Source organism: Bactrocera neohumeralis, chromosome 4 (assembly GCF_024586455.1).
Source record: "Bactrocera neohumeralis isolate Rockhampton chromosome 4, APGP_CSIRO_Bneo_wtdbg2-racon-allhic-juicebox.fasta_v2, whole genome shotgun sequence".
Taxonomy (NCBI): Eukaryota; Metazoa; Arthropoda; class Insecta; order Diptera; family Tephritidae; genus Bactrocera; species Bactrocera neohumeralis.
Window position 1 is genome coordinate 23,961,718 of NC_065921.1, and position 21,312 is coordinate 23,983,029.

The following is a 21,312-nucleotide window of genomic DNA, read 5'->3' on the forward strand; positions in this document are numbered from 1 at the left end:
CGTGTTCCCTCGCCTCATAAAACGCTCTAGCGCCAAGAGCAACAAGACCACGGAGAAAGGTGAAATGAAGAAGGAAATCACGGAACGAGCTTGGTATTAATTCTAACGTGTTCGGGACATGCTCACAAACGAAACGTATATTAACTTGTTTAGCTTTCTCTTTTTCTTCGTAGCATGAAAAACTACGCATAATAATAACTAATTGGCTGAAATCAGTAACTGTCTATCTAACATACAGACAACAAATGATGTAAATATTAATTAAAATAAAACCAAATTAATTATTCGGATCGCTTGATCGTTTAATCTCGTGTCGAAACACAAATATGCTCATACATACATACATACATGTATCTAAATATATGTATGTATGTATTGATGGCTGTATCTAGGTATCTTCGAACGCTTTACGATTTGTTTATATAAATCTCAGTAATTCGTACCAACATACTAGTTCATATATACAGACATATGTTTGTTTTCGTGTGCTACCGTTTAGTTGTGTATTTACGTAAATCTTTGTTGTTATTTTTTACCTATGCGACTCAGCCAGCGGCTTCACATGAGACGATTTTTTCGTGATAACCACGACAATGAAGTTAGTTTCAAATTAATTCCGACTTGGAGCGGATGCGTGCGCGCGACACTCAAGCAACGCTAGTGATGATCAATATATATTCGCACCAACAAGGCGGCGGTGATAGTGAGCTATACAAACAGGTGGAAAGAATGTCAACAAATAGCTCGCAGAACTAGCGAAGCGTTAACGGAATAGGCGGCGCTATTTTCTATTATTAACGTTATTACAAATATACATACATACATAACTTTATATATGCATAAAGGGTGTTTTTTTAGACATGTGATTTTCGCAAAGAGACAAGCGACCTCGCATAACTTCAGAAAGAAGGTCCAGTGGTGTTAGATCGTGCGATTTTGGAGGTCCAAGACGCGAGCTACAGCGCTCATAAAAAGTTGCCTGCAATAAATTGATTGTTTCGTTGGCTGTGTGGCAGATAGCGCCATCTTGTTGAAACCAAAAGTCGTCCACATCAATACACCCCAATTCCGGCATAAAAAGGACATTAATCATGGCTCTATAGTGTTCCTCAGTGACCGTAATCTAATGGCCGTTTCGTAATGGTATCGTTTTTGAAGAAATACGAATCAATGTTTCCCTCCTAGAGTGAAAGGACCCATTCAACCAAAAGTGAGCTTCATCGCTGAACGTAAACGTGGTGCGAAACCGAACCATGGTTGCTCGAATTACCGACTCGCTGGGCGGTTATGTCGCCCGAATTTTGGTTGCAGAGCATTGCAGCGCGCGATCCGAACCATTGTTTTGATAATAAATTTGCAACCGTTGTTCCCGGTACAACTAAACTGAGTATCAACCAAGCTCTAACTCTCAAATAGACCACCTCCGTCTAACTCTCTACCATTCCCACGACAGTCGGGTCTACGTAACCAGAACGGACCCAGACTTTTATTCGGCCAAGGACTGTCAACTCGGCATACCTCTGCTGCTACAACAACAACACCAACTCCGAAAAAACTATTGCCTCATTGAAAACCATATGTCGAAAAAAACACCCGTTATGTGCATGTGCGTATGTATGTTATAATTGGTTGACTGTGACACTTCATCTCGATTTGATCACGTTTTATGGTTAAAAAGCTAAAAAAGTAAACAATTTCTCGTATCGCTCGGGATAGTGGAGATTTTTCTTTTTTTTTTTTATAAATATATAAATATGTACATATGTGTATAAATTAGAGTTTTCAATTAAATTCTAAATCTATTCATAACATTTGTAGTGTTTGCGAAGTTATTAACAGATTGGCCAACACATTGGCTGCCGGTCGCGTAGCGTTCGAATCGTTCAGTATTTGATGGACCGTCACACGAAACAGTTACGCTTGCGGTAATTCAAAAACTTAAACGTAAAATGTTTTAAGCGTGTGAGAAAAGCAGAAAAAAAACCAAAAAAAAAAAAAAATCAATTAATTAAAAAGTGGCGAAACTTTTAATAATTTAAATTTAAATATAAATTTAAAAATAAAAATTTGAAATTATAAATTTAAAAATAAAAATTTGAAAATAACAATTTAAAAATAAAAATTTGAAAATAAAACGATAAACAAATTAGACCGAAAAAATGGTTGAGAAAGTGGCCATAACAATGTTGGCGCGCGTGAAGCAGCTGCAATGGCGCAAAGTATTCCACATGTACTACATCGAACCGATCGTTTTTGTGCTGGTCTTTGCGCATAGTCTATCCGGTAATTAGAATTGGCGCTTGTAATAAAATCGGACGCCAGCAAATTTGTTTTTGTCTTTTAATTCATAATTGTAGCCATTCGTACGTAACCAATTTTGAACACACGCAAAGTTTGAACTTTGTCTTTGGCGCTACTAAAACGGGCTGAGAAATTGCAAATAATGGCATGCAAGTTCTAAGCTCAAATATTATTGTTTCTGTTGTTGAAGATATTAAATCGAAATACGCTTTATACGTTGTGACAAGAAAGTACACGGAAATAAAATGCAAAATATTTAATTATTCATCAATATTTATTTTGTTGCCTTCTAAGTAATCCCCATCAGATGTAATACACTTATACCAACGATTTGTCCTTTCCTCAAAATACTTTTCATAAGCACTTTTAGGGATGGCCTTCAGCTCCTTTAGCGAATTTTGTTTGATCTCTGGGTTCCATTCCGATGATTTTTGCTTGTTTTGCATGTAAAACTCATAAATCCATGTCTCATCGGCAGTTATATTGCTTTCCATGAATGTGGGATCGAAATTCGCACGATCAAGCATGTTCAAAAAGACTTGTTTACGGTACTCTTTTTGAAAAACTTCAGCTTTATCGGGACGAGTTGAGCAAGAACGCGTTTCATACCCTAAATATCTACCAAAATCATGCGAATGTCCGCGCGAGTTACCAGGTTGCTCAATAAGTTTTGTCGTTTGATAAGAAAAACACAATTTAAGGATTCAAAATAAACTTTATTATTCAGTATAATCTACTTGAACAATAATACACTTGATCCTCCAATCTGTGGATCTCATACCTGAAGTGAGAATCCGGAAGGTCTGCAAAATACGCTTCAACAGCCGTTATGACCTCTTCATTTGATGAAAAACGCTTGCCACGCATAAATTTTTTGAGTTCTGGAAACAAATGGAAGTCGCTGGGGGCCAAATCTGTAGAATGTGGATGCTTCAACAATTCGAACTTTAATTTATGGATTTTAGTCGTTGTCAAAATGCTCTTGTAACACGATGCATTGTCTTGATGAAAAATGATATTTTCTTCTGTAAACCGGCTCTTTTTTACGAAACTTTACTGGTCCAAAAGGTTGCAATAATATTCAGAATTAATTCTTTTACCAGTTTGCAAGTAATCCACAAACAAATTCCTCTCGCATAAAAAAAAAAACGGTTGCCATAACCTTCTTAGCCGATTTCCGGACATGAACTCGTTTCGAAGCCGAACAACCAGGTTCACACAATTCTTTAGCAACTTGTGTGTGAGTCAGGATCTTAGTGATAGTTCTAAGTCTCATCAATAGTGAAGAATCGACGCACAAAATCCTCTTTATATTCTCTAAAACGCTCCAAATGTTGCTGAGAAAGTCGCATACGAATGTGGAAAAAAAAAATTTCACTTAACTTAGGCTCACACTGCCTATTGAGATGTGTAGAGCCTCTACTAAATCGCTCTCAGTCAATCGGCGATTTTCCGAAACCATATCCTGTATTTTGGCTATGATTTCTGGTGTGGACGCGCTTTTTGGACGTCCTTCACGTAGATCGTCTTCTAGGCTTGTACGACCACGTTTAAATTCAGCAACCCATCTTTCAACTGTTCAAATTGTAGGTGAACAATCATTACATACTTTTAACATTCGTACGTGAATTTCTTTTGGTGCTACATCTTACAAAAATAAAAATTTTATCACTGCACGATCTTAAATTTTTCCCATTGTATAAAAATACTGTGACACGGCGATACTAAATGGCTTGTAAACAAAGAATGAATTGATAGATGGAAATGAAACTTCACGTTCATATGAAGAGTGTACCAACAAAACAAAAAAAATTGGGCTAGACAAAACTTTTTGACCAACCTGGTATGTCGTGCTCTCTTGCCATCTCGAACACTTGTCTGACGATTTTCAAGAACCATATTCTTCACTTTTTTACATGTTGTGATTTGAACAATAAGTTCGGCATGTACATATCGTCACCTGAAATGCAAAATAACGTATCATCAAAAAAATCGAATTGACATACATAATATTACATATGTATGTCCAACATTTTCAGGTTCTGCGATCAGATATAAACCAATTTAAACCAATATTATTTTTTTTTTTGCATGCCACTGTAAATTTCCGAAAATTTGTTACGTTATTTTGCATTTCAGGTGACGATATTTGTATGTTTGTATATACTTTTTAGGGTCTCCCATGTTTTCTTCTGGGTGTTAAAATGTTTCTGATTTCAAATTAATGATTCGAAGGATTTCAATTGATAAATCTTCTGCCCACTCGTTCTTTTAAAATGTGCCATTATTTGTTAAGCTTAGTCTAATGCGGTAGCCAAAAAATTAGACGATTTTTGGGAATTAAAAAAGAATGTCAGTTGTTTTAAAATTTTAGGAGAAATGCGCATTTGAAGAATACACAATAAAGATTTTGAAGAAAAAATTAAATATTTTACGAGTTACACGCAATTTCCAAGGACACGGCAACGGCGCTGAAAAGAGGTCCTTTACTGCTCCAATTATTCCGGCCATCTCCGTAGATGAAACCTAAAGAAATATCCAGTAAAAAGTATTGACGGTACAATGATTGTACGAACAAAAAATATTTTTCAAAATGACAGTGTTTAAAAAAGTTGAATTGGGGTTGCCAAAATTAATTTTTTGATCTGATTAAAAAACTGCTAGGTCATTGCATGGAGAACTATATTCACAAGATGCAGATATAATTTAATAGTGATCAGATCAGCTGTCGCCGCCCCTTAAAATCCTTCATTCGACGAAAATTTCTTTCCAGCTTGCATTTCTTTGAGTTCTGAGAACAGGAAATAGTCGCTAGAGGCCAGATCTGGAGAATAAGTTGGATGCGGAAGCAGTCCGACGCCCAATTCATGATTTTTTGCCATTCTTTTTACTGACTTGTGACATGGTGCATTGCCTTGGTGGGACGACTCATTCTTTTTCTTCAAATGCGACCGTTTTTTGTCCATTTCCTTCTTCAAACGGTCCAATAACGATATGTAATAATCGCTATTGTTGGTTCTTCCTTTTTTAGATATTCAATAAATATTATACCATTTGCATATTAAAATAGTACAGACCCCAATGACTGTTGCGTTTTTCCATGTTTTGAAACGGGTTATCGTGTGCAGTCCACTCGGATGACTGTCGATTGGGCTTCGAAATGAAATGCAGGAGCCATACTTCAACCATTGTCACATATCGACGCAAAAACTCGGGTTTATTACGTTTGAAGATCTCCAAACACTGCTCCGAATCAGCAAATCGTCTTTGTGTTTGATCAAAAGTGAGCTCACTTGGCATTCCTTTGCACAGAGCTTTCTCATATCCAAATATTCGTGAATGATATGTTGTACATGTTCAGTTGATATCTTTTGAATCTTTTCTATCTCGTACAAGTTCACTTTTTTCATTCAAAGTTAGTATTGCATACCATATGACGGCGAAAAATATTTGAACCGTCTCTAGCTTCTATACTTCCGAATTACTCTGTGACTAAAAATTAAAAAAATACAACATATCGAATTAAAAAAAAAATTGTCCAAAAAAACATAATTTGTAATTATTAATTGCAACTGCCGGATTGAAATATAAAATAGAAAATGTTTCATCTCAACTATATAATTCGGAGTTAAAAAAAATGTTGTAGAATTAACATTTTTCGCGATTGCGGACTTCATTCAAATTAAAAAATAATTTTTTCAATTTTTTATCTCAAACATCTGGGATTCAAAAATAAAAATCTAATTTTTAATTCCAAAAATTTTCAACTAAAAAATCGCAACCGTGGTCATAGACATTCTTATTTGTCCGATAAGGAAAACCGAAATTCAACATAGCTATATTTATATTCTGCCAAAGACCATCAACTTGACAGGATTCCTCAAAATGATTTTGTAGGTTTTTTGTCTCTACAAAAACAAGTACTACTACTTTATGACTGTTCTTTCAAGGGGTGACATGGGTTTCCTCGGGTTAAAAACAGCCTTTTTCTAACTATAATTTTCTCATCTAAAAAATTAAATATTTTATTAAAATTTTTTATTGTTACAAACATACATTATTAACAAAGAAATTCTGAAATTTTTGGGAAAAAAATATTATAAATTCGGTCATTGCGACACAACTTCCGGTGACCTCTTGGAAAAAAGATGCGCCAGCGTTGACAGGAAAACTCCTTACTTGATCATCTATAGTGGAAAAAATACGTGTTTTAGTTAAAATCTTCACTTAGAACTTGGACGAAGGAAAAAACACTGAAAATTGGTTTTTCGGCAGACATTTCTATAAAAAACTGAAAATTTCAGTGAAAATTTCGCGACATTTTTCTTTTTGCAAATAGCTGTAATCGAAAAAAAGCCTTAGTCCAAGTCTTTAAGAATTGTCGCTCAAAGACCTGTGTAAAATTTTATAAAGAACGGTTGAGTAGTCTTAGAGAAATCTTGCCAACCGACTTCAAAAACACAGTTTTCAAGGCTGTATGTCCGAAACGATTACTCGCATCAACTTGAAAATTCAAGACAATATTGTAGAGGTGTTTTAGAACTTAATAAGAAATAAAAAAAATCGATTTTTTGAAACCCGTAAACCTATCTAACCCCTTAACTTCGATTCGCTGCGATTTAGTGTATTATCTCAACGAAATTCAGTGGTCTTGGCTGTTTTATATACCATATAAGGCTCGTTTATTCCAGATTCTTGTGCATGACTTGCTTTTCTTCGACAGACGAATGATTTTGCCAATTTTATGTCACTTCCGAATGGCTAATGCATTCATGTAATAATCTAGCAATGAAAAAAAGTTTAAGTCCACAATTCATTACAAACATTCCACGTGGCTTTAACTGCTCATTTGATGGCTCATTATATTTATCTAGACTGGATGATCTAAGTGTTTTTTAATAAGATAATTTCGTTTCAATCGAAAATTAATTGCTTTACATTTTATCATGTTATTTTCTACCCCGCAGGCACCATACTACGAAATCAAATCATATATCAGGCCTGTACGACAGTATTCAATTACAATGAAAGCATTTGCGAAGAATTGGGCACAAAAAACGCCAGCGAACAAGCAACGGTAATTTTCACATAAACACAACTAGTTATAACGGGCTAACTCGTATATGAAATAATTTAAACCCTGTAGGAAAATAGGGTTTAAACAAAATATTTTCACACCGTTTATGATGAATTGCAGTTATTACATAAGATAACCGTTAACAGAGTTCTAGCTAGCAAAATCAGTTAAAATTAAATATATTTTTTTTGTTAGTTTTTCCTACAGGGCAATTTGTATGCCTTGCGTAATCACGCAATAATTTTAATAACATTTATTTATCACCAAATGCAATTGCATATGTTTTCTCATTCATATTTGTTATGTTACCTGATTTTGGTATTTAATAGAAAATTGAAACCGAAGTGCAGCCGTACGTGGCAAATCTGTTTATGATACGCACACTATTGGAGAGCATTGTGCCGGCGTTGTGTGGCGTTTTCATTGGCTCGTGGTCGGATCATTATGGCCGCAAGCCACTGCTGGTCATCTCAATGATAGGTACGCCAATATATGAATATTCTATAAATTTGCCTATAATTTTTCGAACATACATTAATAAATATTTGTCTAATAAATATTTGTATATTTTGAAACCCCATAGGCTTCTCCTTCACCTACATTATAGCGGCGGTGATTTGTCAAATAGCCGTCTATCAGCCGGTGAATCCTTGGTACTACGTGCTGGCTGTGGTGCCACACTCCGTTTTAGGTGGAAATTGTGTGTTTTCTGTGGCAGCTTTCTGCTTTATCTCCGATGTTACTGACACAAAGACGAGACCCTATAGGTATGTATGGAAATATATGTATATACATACATGTATGATAGTTAAGGTTATGTTCGATGGCGGATTTAGGGATTACACTTGGACTTTAGGGATTACACTTGGACTTACGCGTTTAATTTCTATTACCATGCTGTAAAAGAGTGAGCTCCTGTATCAGCTCTTTAAAATAAAGTATGTTGCGATAAGATGTTCGCTGCAAATAAGCGTGAACAATAGCCTTTAGAGCCTCTGGAGACTAAATGTGGTAAGATCCGGGTGAATTCCGATGCGTAGAACCGGCTGTTGTGGGAATTGCGTGCAATAAGTCGTCGCAAGACACTGGCCACCTCTTTGCTTGCCCCGCTAATCCTACTCATCTGACACCCTTCTCCTTTTAGTTCGACCCCTTCGAAACAGCATCTTTACCATCATAACAGGATTAGGTACCCGTTACAACGTCGGAATCGTCACTTCTTTGAAGGAAGCTGTACTCTACGCTACGATAATTGCAGCAATCTCGGCTTGAAAAACTCTACAACAGACAGATGCTGAAGATTGTCGCCTGTTGAACGCTATCGAGCTTCCTTGCAAGAAGCTCACCATACAAAGACCCATTGGACATAGTACAAGGCACTCAATGCCCCCCTTGCGCTCTCCTCGGTATTAGACTTCCATGAAAGCTTTCTAACTCAGACTAGACCTAAATACTTCACCGTATCTGCAGGTTGCTTGTATCTCCAAGTAAATAAAACTATCTCAGTTGTATATAGGTTAAAGCAATTAGTCTTCCAATTAATTAAGATACTGAGATACCCTTGTGTTAACTTGTACACGGTACTCAAGAACTAACTATATTAAGCAGACATTATTCAGGACAATCTGTTAAGCGGCTGGTCCCGTCAGTGTCCGTGGAAGATTTCACTGTATTAAATTTGTATCATAGGTCTCGCATTTTGGCTTGAAAATCTTCAATTTCAAAACAGTATAGCGAAAATGCTACTATTGGAAATAGTAACTGAACTTAGTCTTCTATTTCGGGCGACAAATATTAATGGGTGACACTTCCTTACCAATGCCTGCTTAAAAAAATATGAATTAAATAATTTTCTAATATTGCCATATTTCAGAATGATTTTCATGGAAGCATTCTTTTTCATCGGCTTAATGGGCGGCTCTTTGCTCTCAAGTTTCGTCTACGCTGCCACCGGTGCCACCACCACATTCATCATATCCGGTTTACTCATGTGCGGCGCAACTGTTTTCATCGTCGTCAGCGTGCCAGAAAGTCTGCATTATTGTCCCGAACAAGAAACTAGCGAAACGATCAAATGTACAACAACTACTTTAAATGGTTGTTGTGACAAAGTGATCACACAAAAAAGTATTAAAGAAAAACAAATAGAAAGTACAAATAACGATAGTCTGGACATGTTAAAGAATATGCAAGCAAAACGTATAAGTGAGCTCACTATAAATGCCGAAGGCAAAGTCGTTGAGGTCACCGCCGATGAGAAGCAAAAGGATACCAAGCCCACCGGAAAGAAAAGCAAAAAGGATCTGAGCGGATGCGAAAGGGCAAGCAAGGACACAAATATGAAGAATTTCACAATGAAAACTGCAAGTGCTGAAGCAGAATCCACGGAGGAGAAGCCCAAAAGGGCGGGACTTTTCAGTTACGTGCATATCAAGGACATGTTGGTGACGTGCTTCAAGACGCGGCCATACTACGATCGCAGCATTATTTGGCTTGTAACCGGCACAATGTTTCTTTCGATATTCGTAATCGGTGAGTTGATTGCAAAATTAAATCTATCTAACAGTACTTCAGCTGTAAATAACTGTATACATAACGAACATAGTAATCATTGTGGAATGTACAGTTGTTTTGACGAAGAAATTTTAATTATTCTTGCTTTCACAGATGGCGCCATGACGGTTTTCTACTTGTTCGTGCGTGAGAAATTCCACTGGACCGTGCGTGATTTCACATTCTACGAGACGGTTAGTCACATGGTGCCCATGTTCGGCGCCCTGGTTGGTTTCTTGATATTACGTAAGGTAAGCCGACTCAGCTATGACTAATCTACTTTAAAATTAATTCAAATTGCTTATATAACGGGTTGTTATTGGAAATAATTTCTTAGTTAAAAGGCAATCGTTCAGATGCCTGCTTTTTAAAAGATTCTGGTGCCTCAAAAATTGATCATTGTAGTTTGTTGTTGGTCGTCTATAGCTTAAACTGGTTGTGAAACACATTGCCTTTGCTGATGTAGCTACTCTTGTCTTCCATCTAAGGTTGTTCAACTATTAGTAGGCTTCCTCGAGAAATCAAATATCAGTTATGAGACATGACCAAGCCCGTGTTATCACAATTTTTATATCATATAGCTAATATATGATATATTAGCATCAATATTTATGATTCGGATCCTTCAAATACGCGGCAATTGCGAATAATCTCATTTGATACGAAGTTTTTTTTAGTTGTGAATCTGTATAAGCCTTGAAATCCAACACAGAGTCAGCCTTTCCAACAGGTGCTACTTTGGACTGAGCAGGCAATTGAAAAGTAAAGTCCTCTCTCGACAACTGGACACCAAATTCTACAAGTCCCTTGGTTATAGCCGAGTTAGAAGGATAGAGTCATGTGTAGAAGTTCAGGCAAGTGAGCTTCTTTCTCTGAGCGTCATCCACTTGGCAGTGGCCATAAACGATTCTTTGAAGGCAAGCTAAATTTAGGAGGCGAACCCTCCCTCATCAGAGTTATGCGTTGGTTTTGGGACCCACTACGTAAAAAACGCCACCTATGAAAAGTAAACAATAGTCTCGGATGACAGACTCTCCTTTTGATCATTACCGTCCTGCTATATGGTGCGGAGACATCGGCCTTAGGTGTGTTCGAGAGAAAGGAGAAGGATTTATGGTCCTTTTCGCTTTGGTAATTGGCGAATATAACAAAGAGAAGAAACGATGAGCTCTGTTGTTAACTCGATATATACGGCGACATTGATATCAGATGTTGTCAGCGAATCAAAAGATAGTGGCTGTAATTCTATGTTATGTTGTCCGGATGGAAGAGAACACTCCAGCTTTGAAGGTTTTCGGTTCAGTACCCGCCGTTGGGAGCAGAGGAAGAGGAAAACGCGCTGTCTACGCCAGTAAAGAAGAAGAATCTGTAGAGAAGCTTTCGGAAGTTTCCCACCGCGAATTGCATTTATCAACACTAAATATGTCAGTCGTCAACCATGAGGCAACCCATGCTTTGTCTGAATTAGCTATCTTTCGAAAGGATTATTGAGATCACAGAGCTAGGCCGGTTTTCAACTTAGGTTCCTTTCGGCTGCAAAGACGACTTTTTTGGGAACTAAGGGAACTAGTTAATAATTCCTAAATATTGTAATATGTATCCAAGGATAAATTTATTAGTGCCTAGATCACTTTTGAAGACTTAAATCGACATTTTTTAGACCTTTTTATTACAATACTTTCTTCTCTTTTCACAGGTCTTCAGCATGTCCGTGGTCACTTTGGCACTGCTTGCATTCCTCAGCGATATTGCCAGCAGCATTGTGCGGGGTGTGGCTTCAGAGCCTTGGCATTTGTATTTGGCTGTTGCTTTGGGCGCCTTCAGATCGGTTGGTGGTCCAATGTGCCGCACCATTGTATCGAATATCGTGCCGCCTACTGATTTGGGTAAAAAAACATTGATTTGAAAAAAATATTATATATCTAACTGTAACATCTTTTTCTTCTTCTCACTAGGCAAAATATTTTCCATAAAAAATGTTTTGCAATCCATAGCGCCCTTTTTGGCAGCACCGCTCTACACAGTTATCTATAAAGAGTCTTTGAAAATGTACCCGGGTCTGTTTAATATTGTCAGCGCTGCTTTATACGCAATCGCCTTCATATTTCTGATGTAAGTAAAGCATTAATTATACTCACTTTAGATAAACTTTTAAATTTATTATTATTTTTTTTTATTTCTTCAGCGTTGTCTTGCGATTCAAGTGTTCCCACAAAGAGCATTATGCGTCTATATTGAAATGATATAACCAACGAATGCTATCTAGTTCTATCAGCTGTTATTATGCAAACTTATGTGATATTTTTTAGAATTAAGTAAATTGAATTGTTCGAATATAAATAAATATTTTTTAATTATTAGTAAAATGAAATATTTGCATTTATTGCCACGAAGTTTGCAATACTCAGAGGGAAGCCTGTCGGAAAGCCTATAACTAATATACGTATATGTATATATTTAAATTATCATCATGACAAGCAGGGTCTATTAAGTCATGCCCCAAACCATTTTTATACAGAGTCCGGAAAGTAATAGGACTGATTTTCTTACGCCGCGACTGTATTTCGGATTGTGCGTGCACCGACTGGATTCGGTAGAGGGCGTTTCTAGCTAACGAACAAGCGGCTGGTCAGTTGTCTCCGAGCACCTGGAGAGTCAGGACAAACATTTTCGCGCGACGTGTTTCTGCGAGTGGTGTACGCCGAAAACGCAGCGTTCATTAAAGCAGAGGTATGCGTTTAAATTCTGTGTGAAACTCGATAAATCTGCTACAGAAACGTTTTATATGATCAAAAAGGCTTGCCCACATGTTGCTTTAGCATGTGTTTCGGTGGCACCAGGCCTTTTTGGAGGGCCGGGAAGAGGTCGCTGATAAAGACCGGAAGAATGAGCAAATCCAAAGTAAAAACGGAGTTCATTGTCTTGTTTGACCTCAAAGCCATTGCACACCATGAATTTGTCAAAGCCAGGTTTTACGTGGAAGTCCTCCAAAGACTCAAACGAAGAGTCAATCGGGTCTGACAAGACATCGCAGCCGATTGGAAATGCCGAAATACTGCGCACGACTTACTTTCATCGATGAGGAGGTTCGGAGTGTCATCAATAAAGCAAAATCTTCCATCCGATGTGTGGAAAATCGCAAGAGTGATCCCACTACTAAATTCCGGGAAGCCCGACTTTCACTCACCACCTGAGTTTAGCAAACCACCAGCATGGCTTCCGAAAGTGCACAGTACCACCACAGCACTTAGCGTCATAAACGCCCAAATAAGACGATCCTCGTAGCATTGGACTTGTCGCTTTTGACACAGTTAAGCTCACAACGCTATTTGAGGACATCGAAAAATATCCGCTCCCTCCAGGGTTGAAGAGGGGGACTTTGAACTGCCTGAACGGTCGTCAATCATCCGTACTATTTCGAGGTAAAAATTCCAAATTGAGAAGAATTAGACAGGGGGCTCCACAGGGTGGTGTCTTCTCCCCGTTGCTGTTGAACTTCTACATCTCGAAACTCCCTTAACAACCAGAGATAAACGTCGGGCAATGAGATCGATGGGATGTGCTCAAAAGTAAAAGGCTATTTCTCCGACTCCGACTCTCGCTTCCTGGCTGCGGAACCTTAATACTGCTGTCAATGGAGTCAAGATTCCGACTGTCAATAATTCTAAAATTTTAGGTGTGAATTTTGACAGTCTGTGCTCCCTCACTCCTCATACGACCGTGATTATCGCCAAAGTACAGAGCCGCAACAAAATCCTCAAGTCAGTAGCCGAAAGCACATGGGGAAAAGACAAAGAACGTTGTTGGCAGCAATCGGCCGGTCGGTACTTAACTATGCCACACCAACGCAAACGAGGAAGCCTCAGGCATGCCAGAACACTGCGCTCTGAACTATACCAGGATGCCTCTTGATGTCTCCTATCGAACGTCTACGCAGTGAGGTCCGTATGCTCCCAGTTAAGGAGCATAATCAACTCCTCCCAAGCAGTTGTTGTTGGAGTGTTTTCGTAGAAACCATCGCTGCAGTCACCTGCTTGAAGCGGAATCGCCTGCTGGGAGCATCAACTTCTTTCAATTAAGTCGACGACCGCATTTCGGACGCAACTAACTTCAGGCATTCACTGACTACCATTCATAAACATTTTCACTGACTCCCTCTCAGTAAATGGCGTACTTGGAGTCAAAGCATTGCAGACGACGAGCTCGATTTGCCGCGAGAATCGAGAAAGGCACTTGCGCAGCTTCGTTCTGGATACTGTGGTTAAACTCCTACTTATCCAGAATCGACCTCGAAATACCAAATATACATATGTCCAGCATGCAACGGGACCGCGCATGACTCTAACCAACTCTTTGCATGCCCTGTTAACGCTACACATCTGACTTATTCAATGACTTGAAAGCAATAAAAACAAAAAAATAAATAAGTGTAGGGGATTTTAAAACTATATATGCATTTATTAAAATTTTTTACTGGGTCGTGTTTTGGTATATATGTATTTACATATTTTTTTTATTTCGAATATAAGCCTTTATCTCCGAAAACAGTAGCTTTTTTGTGACAAACAAATATATCTTAAAACTTATTTTCAAAAATTATAACTTCCAAATAGGCGTGAAATTGAACTTTATATTAGTGGAAGCACGCTCTATAAAATAAAATACATTTTACTTGACAGAATTTAGATATGTTGCTTATTTGCTTAAATACTGCAGATTGCTATGTAATTTGAGATTTCTTACATAATTATAGCTTAGAACTACTAATATCGTCGGAAAAAAATGTTTCGAAAACTATACACATTTTTGCTATAAAAATATATATTTTATATAACGTTCTATAAATTTTCGTTTCCTGTTTATTTTACACTTTAAAATCTTTAAAATAATACTTAGCAAGTATTTCCACATCACATGCGACAATTAGCTAACAATGTACGTATAAACTTTATCATACGTTAATTACAAACAAAAAAGCAATTTATACAATATATACGTATATGTGTATGTTTTCATAACTTTGTGACATAATTTTTAACTGCCGATCGCTTGATAAGCCGCCGTATTGCCCAACGACTTTTGAATGCTGTAAATTACGCTGAAACAAACAAAATAATAACGGCAATTATTTTCATTATTTTCATCATTTTCACAAAAATTAAAATAATCAAAATCGCAAAAAAAAAAATTGGAACGGTAACTTACGCAATCAGTGTGAAACAAAGCAAATAGAGACCGGCGCTGATGAAATTAAAAATGCCTGGATAAAAACCGATTGTTGCGTTATAAACCGTCGTGTAGAGCGGCGCAGCGCCGAGCGGTGAAAGCGACTCCAACGAAGTAGTGAATGCGAATATTTTACCTGATTTAATTTTAAGGGGAGAATTAAAAAAAAAATGAAATAAAATAAACTAGTACTTACCAACTTCCGTTGGTGGCGCTACATGCGAGAGTATGGCACGTGCCATAGGACCCATTATGCCGCGCATGCCACCGAGCACCATGCCCAGATAGAGCTCCCACCAATACATGGCAGTGGCGCGTACAGTGCTCTCCAATACACAACAAGCCAGCGATAGCATAGTCATTGAGACGATTGAGAATTTTAAAACCTAACGGACATGGATTTTGAGTTTAAGAAGAAGACGGTACCACAAACAATAAGAGCTTACCTTGCGCAATAAAATTAAGCCGAAAATGCTGCCAATTATTTGCACAACGATGCGCGCTGCATTGAAAAGTGTATAATCTTTCAGCGTCCATTCGAATTTCGCGCGGAAGAAGAGATACGTCACATTGCTGTCACCCTCTGAAAAGAAAATTAAATAAAATAAAGATAAATAAAAAAATATAAATAAAAAAAATAAAAAAATAAAAATAAAATAAAAAAAAAAAAATAAAAAAAAAAAAAAAATAAAAAAAAAAAAAAAAAAATAAAATAAAAAAAAAAAAAATAAAAAAAAATTAAAAAAAAATAAAAATTGAATAAAAAAAAAAAAACAAATAAAAAAAAAAAATTAAAAAAAATAAAAAATAATAATTTAAAATGTATACACATACATAGGCGTGCACGACTTACCCATCGTGAATAACGCAATGGTCAGTGTAATCATTGTAAGCCAAATGATGGCGCGATCGTAGCTGGGTCGTCGTTCGAAGCAAGTGTGCACTAAATCCTTCACCAAATCAAAACGGAAGAATTCGCGTATTTTGGACTAAAAATCAAAAATAACGGTAAAAATATAAATTTTAATATACAAAATTGTGTTTAGCACTTACACCCGTGTGTATTTGATCGGGTCGCAGACTTTCCACCACAAATATGAACACATATAATAAGGCGAGTAACATCAGCAGCGCTGAAATGGCGAACACGGTCACTACATTTGTAGCTGCGTATACATAGCCGCTCAAAACATTGCCAAACATCATGCCGGCCAATAGTGATGCCTCATTCAGCACCATGCTGGAAGGGAGCAAAGGAAGAATGATAAAAAGTTATAATATTGTTGTTGTTTTTGAAGTGGCATAAAATGATGTCCAAATAATTTGATAGAATATAAAAATTTCCGACTTCCTTCTGACTGCCCTGATACGGTATCAAAAATATAAAATCAATTTTGCTTACCGCACGGCTCGAGCTTTCTCCTTGGCCACATCCGAAATATAGCAATATATACCGGTAATTAGCGCACAGGTGCCACCACTAATCACCGAGGGTACTGAAGATAGTAGAAATAGCCAAGGGCTGATAACAACTTTGGTCGAAATAAAAGCTAAAATCGTCAAAATTATGCAGCCGGTGAGGTAACCTGGGAAAAAGAAGAAAACAAATATAATAATTTAAATGGAAAAATTTCATTTTCGATTGCATCAGAACTATAGCATTCACAAATGAAAGAGTTTCTATGAAAGGACTCAATTTTAATCGATCAGTTTGTATGACAGCATTACTTGCTAAATTTGCCCGATATCGGCGGTTCCGATAAATGAACAATGAATGTTGGCAATATACAAGGCAATCGGCCGGTCGATCCTTAACTATGCCGCACCAAAATGGTCGCCTGCAGTGAAACGCAGACGAGGAAGCTCCAAAGTTGTCAGAACACTGCACTCCGAACTATGATAGGATGCCTCTTGATGTCTCTTATCGAACCATGTATAGTGAGGCCCGTATGCTTCCAGTTAAGAAGCATAACGAACTCCTCTCCAAGCAGTTTCTGCTGTAGAAATTATCCCTGAAGTCACCTGCTTGTAGCGGAGCCGCCTCCTAAGTCCATCAAGAAGTCCTTCCTCAACTACGTTAACAACATAAAACAATATGCCGACCAGACTTCGACGTAACAAACTTCAGACATGCACTAACCGCCATTAACAGTCGAGCCATAAACACATTCATCGACTACCTCTCCGTGAATGGTGTACTTGGAGTCAAACCACCACCCATTGCAGACGAAGTGATCGAGTTGCTTCGACGATCGACAGTGACTCTTGCGCAGCTTCGTTCGGTAAACTGCGGCAGATTAAACTCCTACTTATTCAGCATCGACCCCGACATATCAGATATATGTGTGTATGTCCAGCTTGCAACGAGTTCCCGCTGGACACTAACTACGTTTTTGCATACCCAGTTAACCCTACACATCTGACACCCCTCTCCTTATTGTCCGACTCCATCGAAACAGCACGTTTCCTGGGCCTCGTTGGTATACCTCGATGACAACTTATCTGAATTTTCCCATCCTAACGGGGACTAGATAATCGCTACAACAACAACAACATTAATGCACAGTTTTTAGGGACGAAAATTACGCGTGCAAAATGTCAGTTCCATATCTCGAAAACTGGGGGGCTCGTTCGCGTATATACAGGCAGACAGACGGGCATGGCTAAATCGACTAAACTCGTCACGCTGATAATTTATACACATTTTTTATAGGATCTTCGACGTTTCCTTTGCTATAAACTTCTTGTCAAACTTAATATACCCTGTTTCTGGGTATAAAAATATATTTAATCTCATGTTTAAACATTGTTTTACTTTTAATTGAAATATTAAGTGAAACACAAAATAATCGATTTAATTATAACCTGTCATAACAAAAGCGCAGAGACTGACAAATTATTTACATATATTTTTTTGTGCAATTATAACAGTGATTTTACTGACAGATGTTAGGCTGAGTTATTATTATTTATAATTTTTGCACAACAGTAATTATTATAGATGTTGAGGTAAGTTGTCCTACTACATTAGTAGTACTCCTTCGAAAATCGAGCTAAACTTACCCGTATATGTGGCCAGTATAATTGGGCGTCGTCCAAACTTATCCGACCATGGACCGACAAATAAGCTAACAAATGCCGGTATGATGCTTTCCAAGAGCGAGCGCGCCATCAGTATACGCGCAACGTATGGTTGGACGCGAGTTTCGATCTCCTATAGCAAATAAATGAATAATGTAAATAATTAAATAAAAATAAAAAGGTTTATAGCTGCATATTTTCATATAAGTAGGCAAATATGGCTAACAACTGTTTTAAGAAATATTTCTTTATTTAAACAAAGTATGGGTAGACATAAGAGTAAACATTTAAAGCATTTGTAAAAAAAAAAAGTTTTTCATATATGTACATATGGTCATGTAAAATGAAAAATCATCAAAAAAAAAACCGAAATTGAGTTTTTTTCATATTACATACATGTGTCATAAACTTTTAAGCTTCCGATGTCCAATATATCAAATATATAACCATTTTATAACCAAAACAGACATTTTGTTTCAAGATGAGTTGTTTCAATTATATCTTTCTTCCTTCACTTGTAAAATTATGAAAAGTGTTGTTACGTTATTTCGCACATTAGGTGACGATATACTATAATTTTCTATTTGTATACAAGTTTTTTATAGACATTTATAGACACTCATTGCTGGGGCGCACTTTTTCATTGATTTATTTCGATTTTATGGCTTTTGTTCTATCGTAAAATTGTCTACTTATATTTAACAATATTGTTTTTTATTGCACCTTGACCTATTTCACAAAAGTGTATACACACACAAACACCTGCAAGCATGTCCCGACTCATCGCATTAGTTAACGATTAACACTATGCACTTTTATACATATATACAAATATATTTATAGGTTAGATGCATTGCACTGGATTTTAATGCAAAATCACTGCTAATTAACGACAATGTGCTTTCATGGATTTCTATTGTTTAAGTAACTTCAGCTTTTGTGGTGATAAGAAATTGCATCTGTGTACGCCCTACATAGTGCTTATCTATTTAAATGTGTCACCAAAGCGAACACTTGTAAACTATATAGTAAATTTATTAATCCATTACGCCGAGTGAATGGATTTAATCTATGCAATTGCAAATATGATACATATATACATATATATATAGTTATGTCTATATGAATATAATATAAAAGTATAATTAAATTTTCTGTTAAATTTATATTAATATTTTATCTTAAAGGAATACATAATTTACAAGAAGTTTGTGTCAAAATCGAATAAGTGTCGACTGGAGTAAAATTGATGAAGCAACGAATTTTGAGCGTTAAGTTTTTTAGTAAATATCAAGTTTTTTTCCATTAATGGCTTTGCAAAAGTTAAAAAAATGAACTTATATAAACCGTAATTCAACTTTTTTTCTGACACGCTCCAGAGTAATTGCTGGCTTTGCGGTGTTTTACAATATCTCTCCACTAAACTTTAGTATAATATATTTCAAATATCATACAATAATGTACCATTGATTAAAAAAAATGCATTTCATATAAAATATAAAAAAAAAAGGCCTCCCTTCTTATTTGCGCTATGAGCTATAATCTATGAATATTTCTATAACGTGACAACGTATAATATTTTCTCTAAATACTTTACTTTTTTTATTAATTTATTTAATTTGTAACATATTTTTTTATAAATTCACTTTTCTAACTGAATACGCAGCCATAGCTTTAGAATTAAAAAAAAAAAACTAAAGAAATGCAATGTCTTAAACATGACTAACTGAATAAAAACATATTAACGATCTTAGGCAACAACATTTTACAATTATTGTAATTAGAAGACGAACAATACAAATACTACTCACCTCCGCCTCCTTTGTTTCCCTGCTAACACCCAACAGCGGCTGGCAATCACTCTCGTTATATTTATATACAGCAACACAAGTCTGATATAGAACCTGGTTTTGATATACCGCCCCTTAAATAATAGAAAAATACATTTTAATAGTACAAATTTAAGCATAAAATCGCAATATTAAAATACCTGATAAATACATGGCAAGAAAAACCAAAAACACTGCGGGCTCTAATATGAACCAACGTCTGCGGGGCGCTGCATATAGTGTGTTGTCGGTTGAAACTGGTACATCATCTTTACTAGCCGTTTCCTCGTCTTGACTACTACTATGTGCGGTTGCGGTAGACGGTGTGTCGCCGTTGTTGCGCACGCCAATTGTTGTTGCATCTAGTACCTGAGTCGTTTCCTCAGCAGCTTCAGGATCATATAAGCTTTCCTCGTCGGAATTCATTTTTATAATATATCTATTTATTACGTATTTATTTTCGTCGTTAAATTATTTTTTATCGCATAATCGACAATAAGGCAGTATAATTAATGTCCGGTTTGATTAGTCACTGGTTTTTGTTACTTTCATATTTTTTAATTAAACATAAGTACATAAATAAATACTATAAACTTATTATATCATTGTTTTTAATTTGTTGATTTGGTGTTATTTATGAATTCACTTTGGCTAATTTTATAATGCTCTGTCGTCATTAAGTGTTTGCCGTCGAAGTCGGCTCCCTTTTGTTGTTTAGGCTGATTATTATTATAATTTAAACTGCTGCAGTCGCTTTAAGCACGACCGACTTCCAAGCACAGACTGAGCTGAAACTTTTTTGCTTCAATGATTTCATACGATTATACGATTTGTGAAAGTTTTCTACTTTAAAGGTGACGCAGCTACTCACTATTGGCCATTTGTACTTCCATGTATCGTCACTTAGCAGATTATATTCAACTATTTCATGTTTATTTCTCTTTGTATTGACAAATTAAAAATTCTAAATTCCTTTGTTTACAGAGATTTTACGTTGTGGAAGATTTTATTTTTAATTTGCTCGTTTGTTTTGCGTTTTAATTTGCTAATTTAAGGAGAATGAAAAACCAATAACAAAGGCGAAAATAGTGGGAATTTTGCTTGTTGACAGTTGTCAAAAGTCAGCTGTTCGCCAACCTTCAGCTGCTCGTAGGGAAATGCGTGCACAAGCGTGTGTGTGTGTGTGTGAAAATACAGGTGAATTTGAGTACCGTTATTGGCGCGCTTCTTAATTTTATTGTGTGA

At 36.6% G+C, this 21,312-nt stretch overlaps 2 protein-coding genes across 2 annotated transcripts; one reads left to right on the plus strand and one right to left on the minus strand.

Moving 5' to 3' along the window:
* Nucleotides 1–608: 608 nt before the first annotated feature.
* Nucleotides 609–12,302, plus strand: LOC126755374 (uncharacterized). The gene is made up of 10 exons (XM_050467902.1): nucleotides 609–720; nucleotides 1,819–2,283; nucleotides 7,269–7,378; nucleotides 7,708–7,858; nucleotides 7,962–8,145; nucleotides 9,252–9,910; nucleotides 10,046–10,182; nucleotides 11,628–11,817; nucleotides 11,887–12,043; nucleotides 12,117–12,302. The coding sequence occupies exons 2-10, from the start codon at nucleotides 2,160–2,162 to the stop codon at nucleotides 12,172–12,174; spliced, it is 1,770 nt and encodes a 589-aa protein (XP_050323859.1). The 5' UTR covers nucleotides 609–720; nucleotides 1,819–2,159; the 3' UTR covers nucleotides 12,175–12,302.
* A 2,053-nt stretch (nucleotides 12,303–14,355) lies between these two features.
* Nucleotides 14,356–21,125, minus strand: LOC126755408 (proton-coupled folate transporter-like). The gene is made up of 10 exons (XM_050467958.1): nucleotides 20,229–21,125; nucleotides 20,050–20,162; nucleotides 18,221–18,371; nucleotides 16,560–16,743; nucleotides 16,211–16,397; nucleotides 16,011–16,146; nucleotides 15,604–15,740; nucleotides 15,354–15,543; nucleotides 15,137–15,293; nucleotides 14,356–15,029 (listed from the first exon to the last, which is right to left on the minus strand). Exons 1-10 carry the CDS (start codon nucleotides 20,491–20,493, stop codon nucleotides 14,966–14,968), a joined length of 1,584 nt encoding a protein of 527 aa, XP_050323915.1. The 5' UTR covers nucleotides 20,494–21,125; the 3' UTR covers nucleotides 14,356–14,965.
* Between the last annotated feature and the right edge of the window lie 187 nt (nucleotides 21,126–21,312).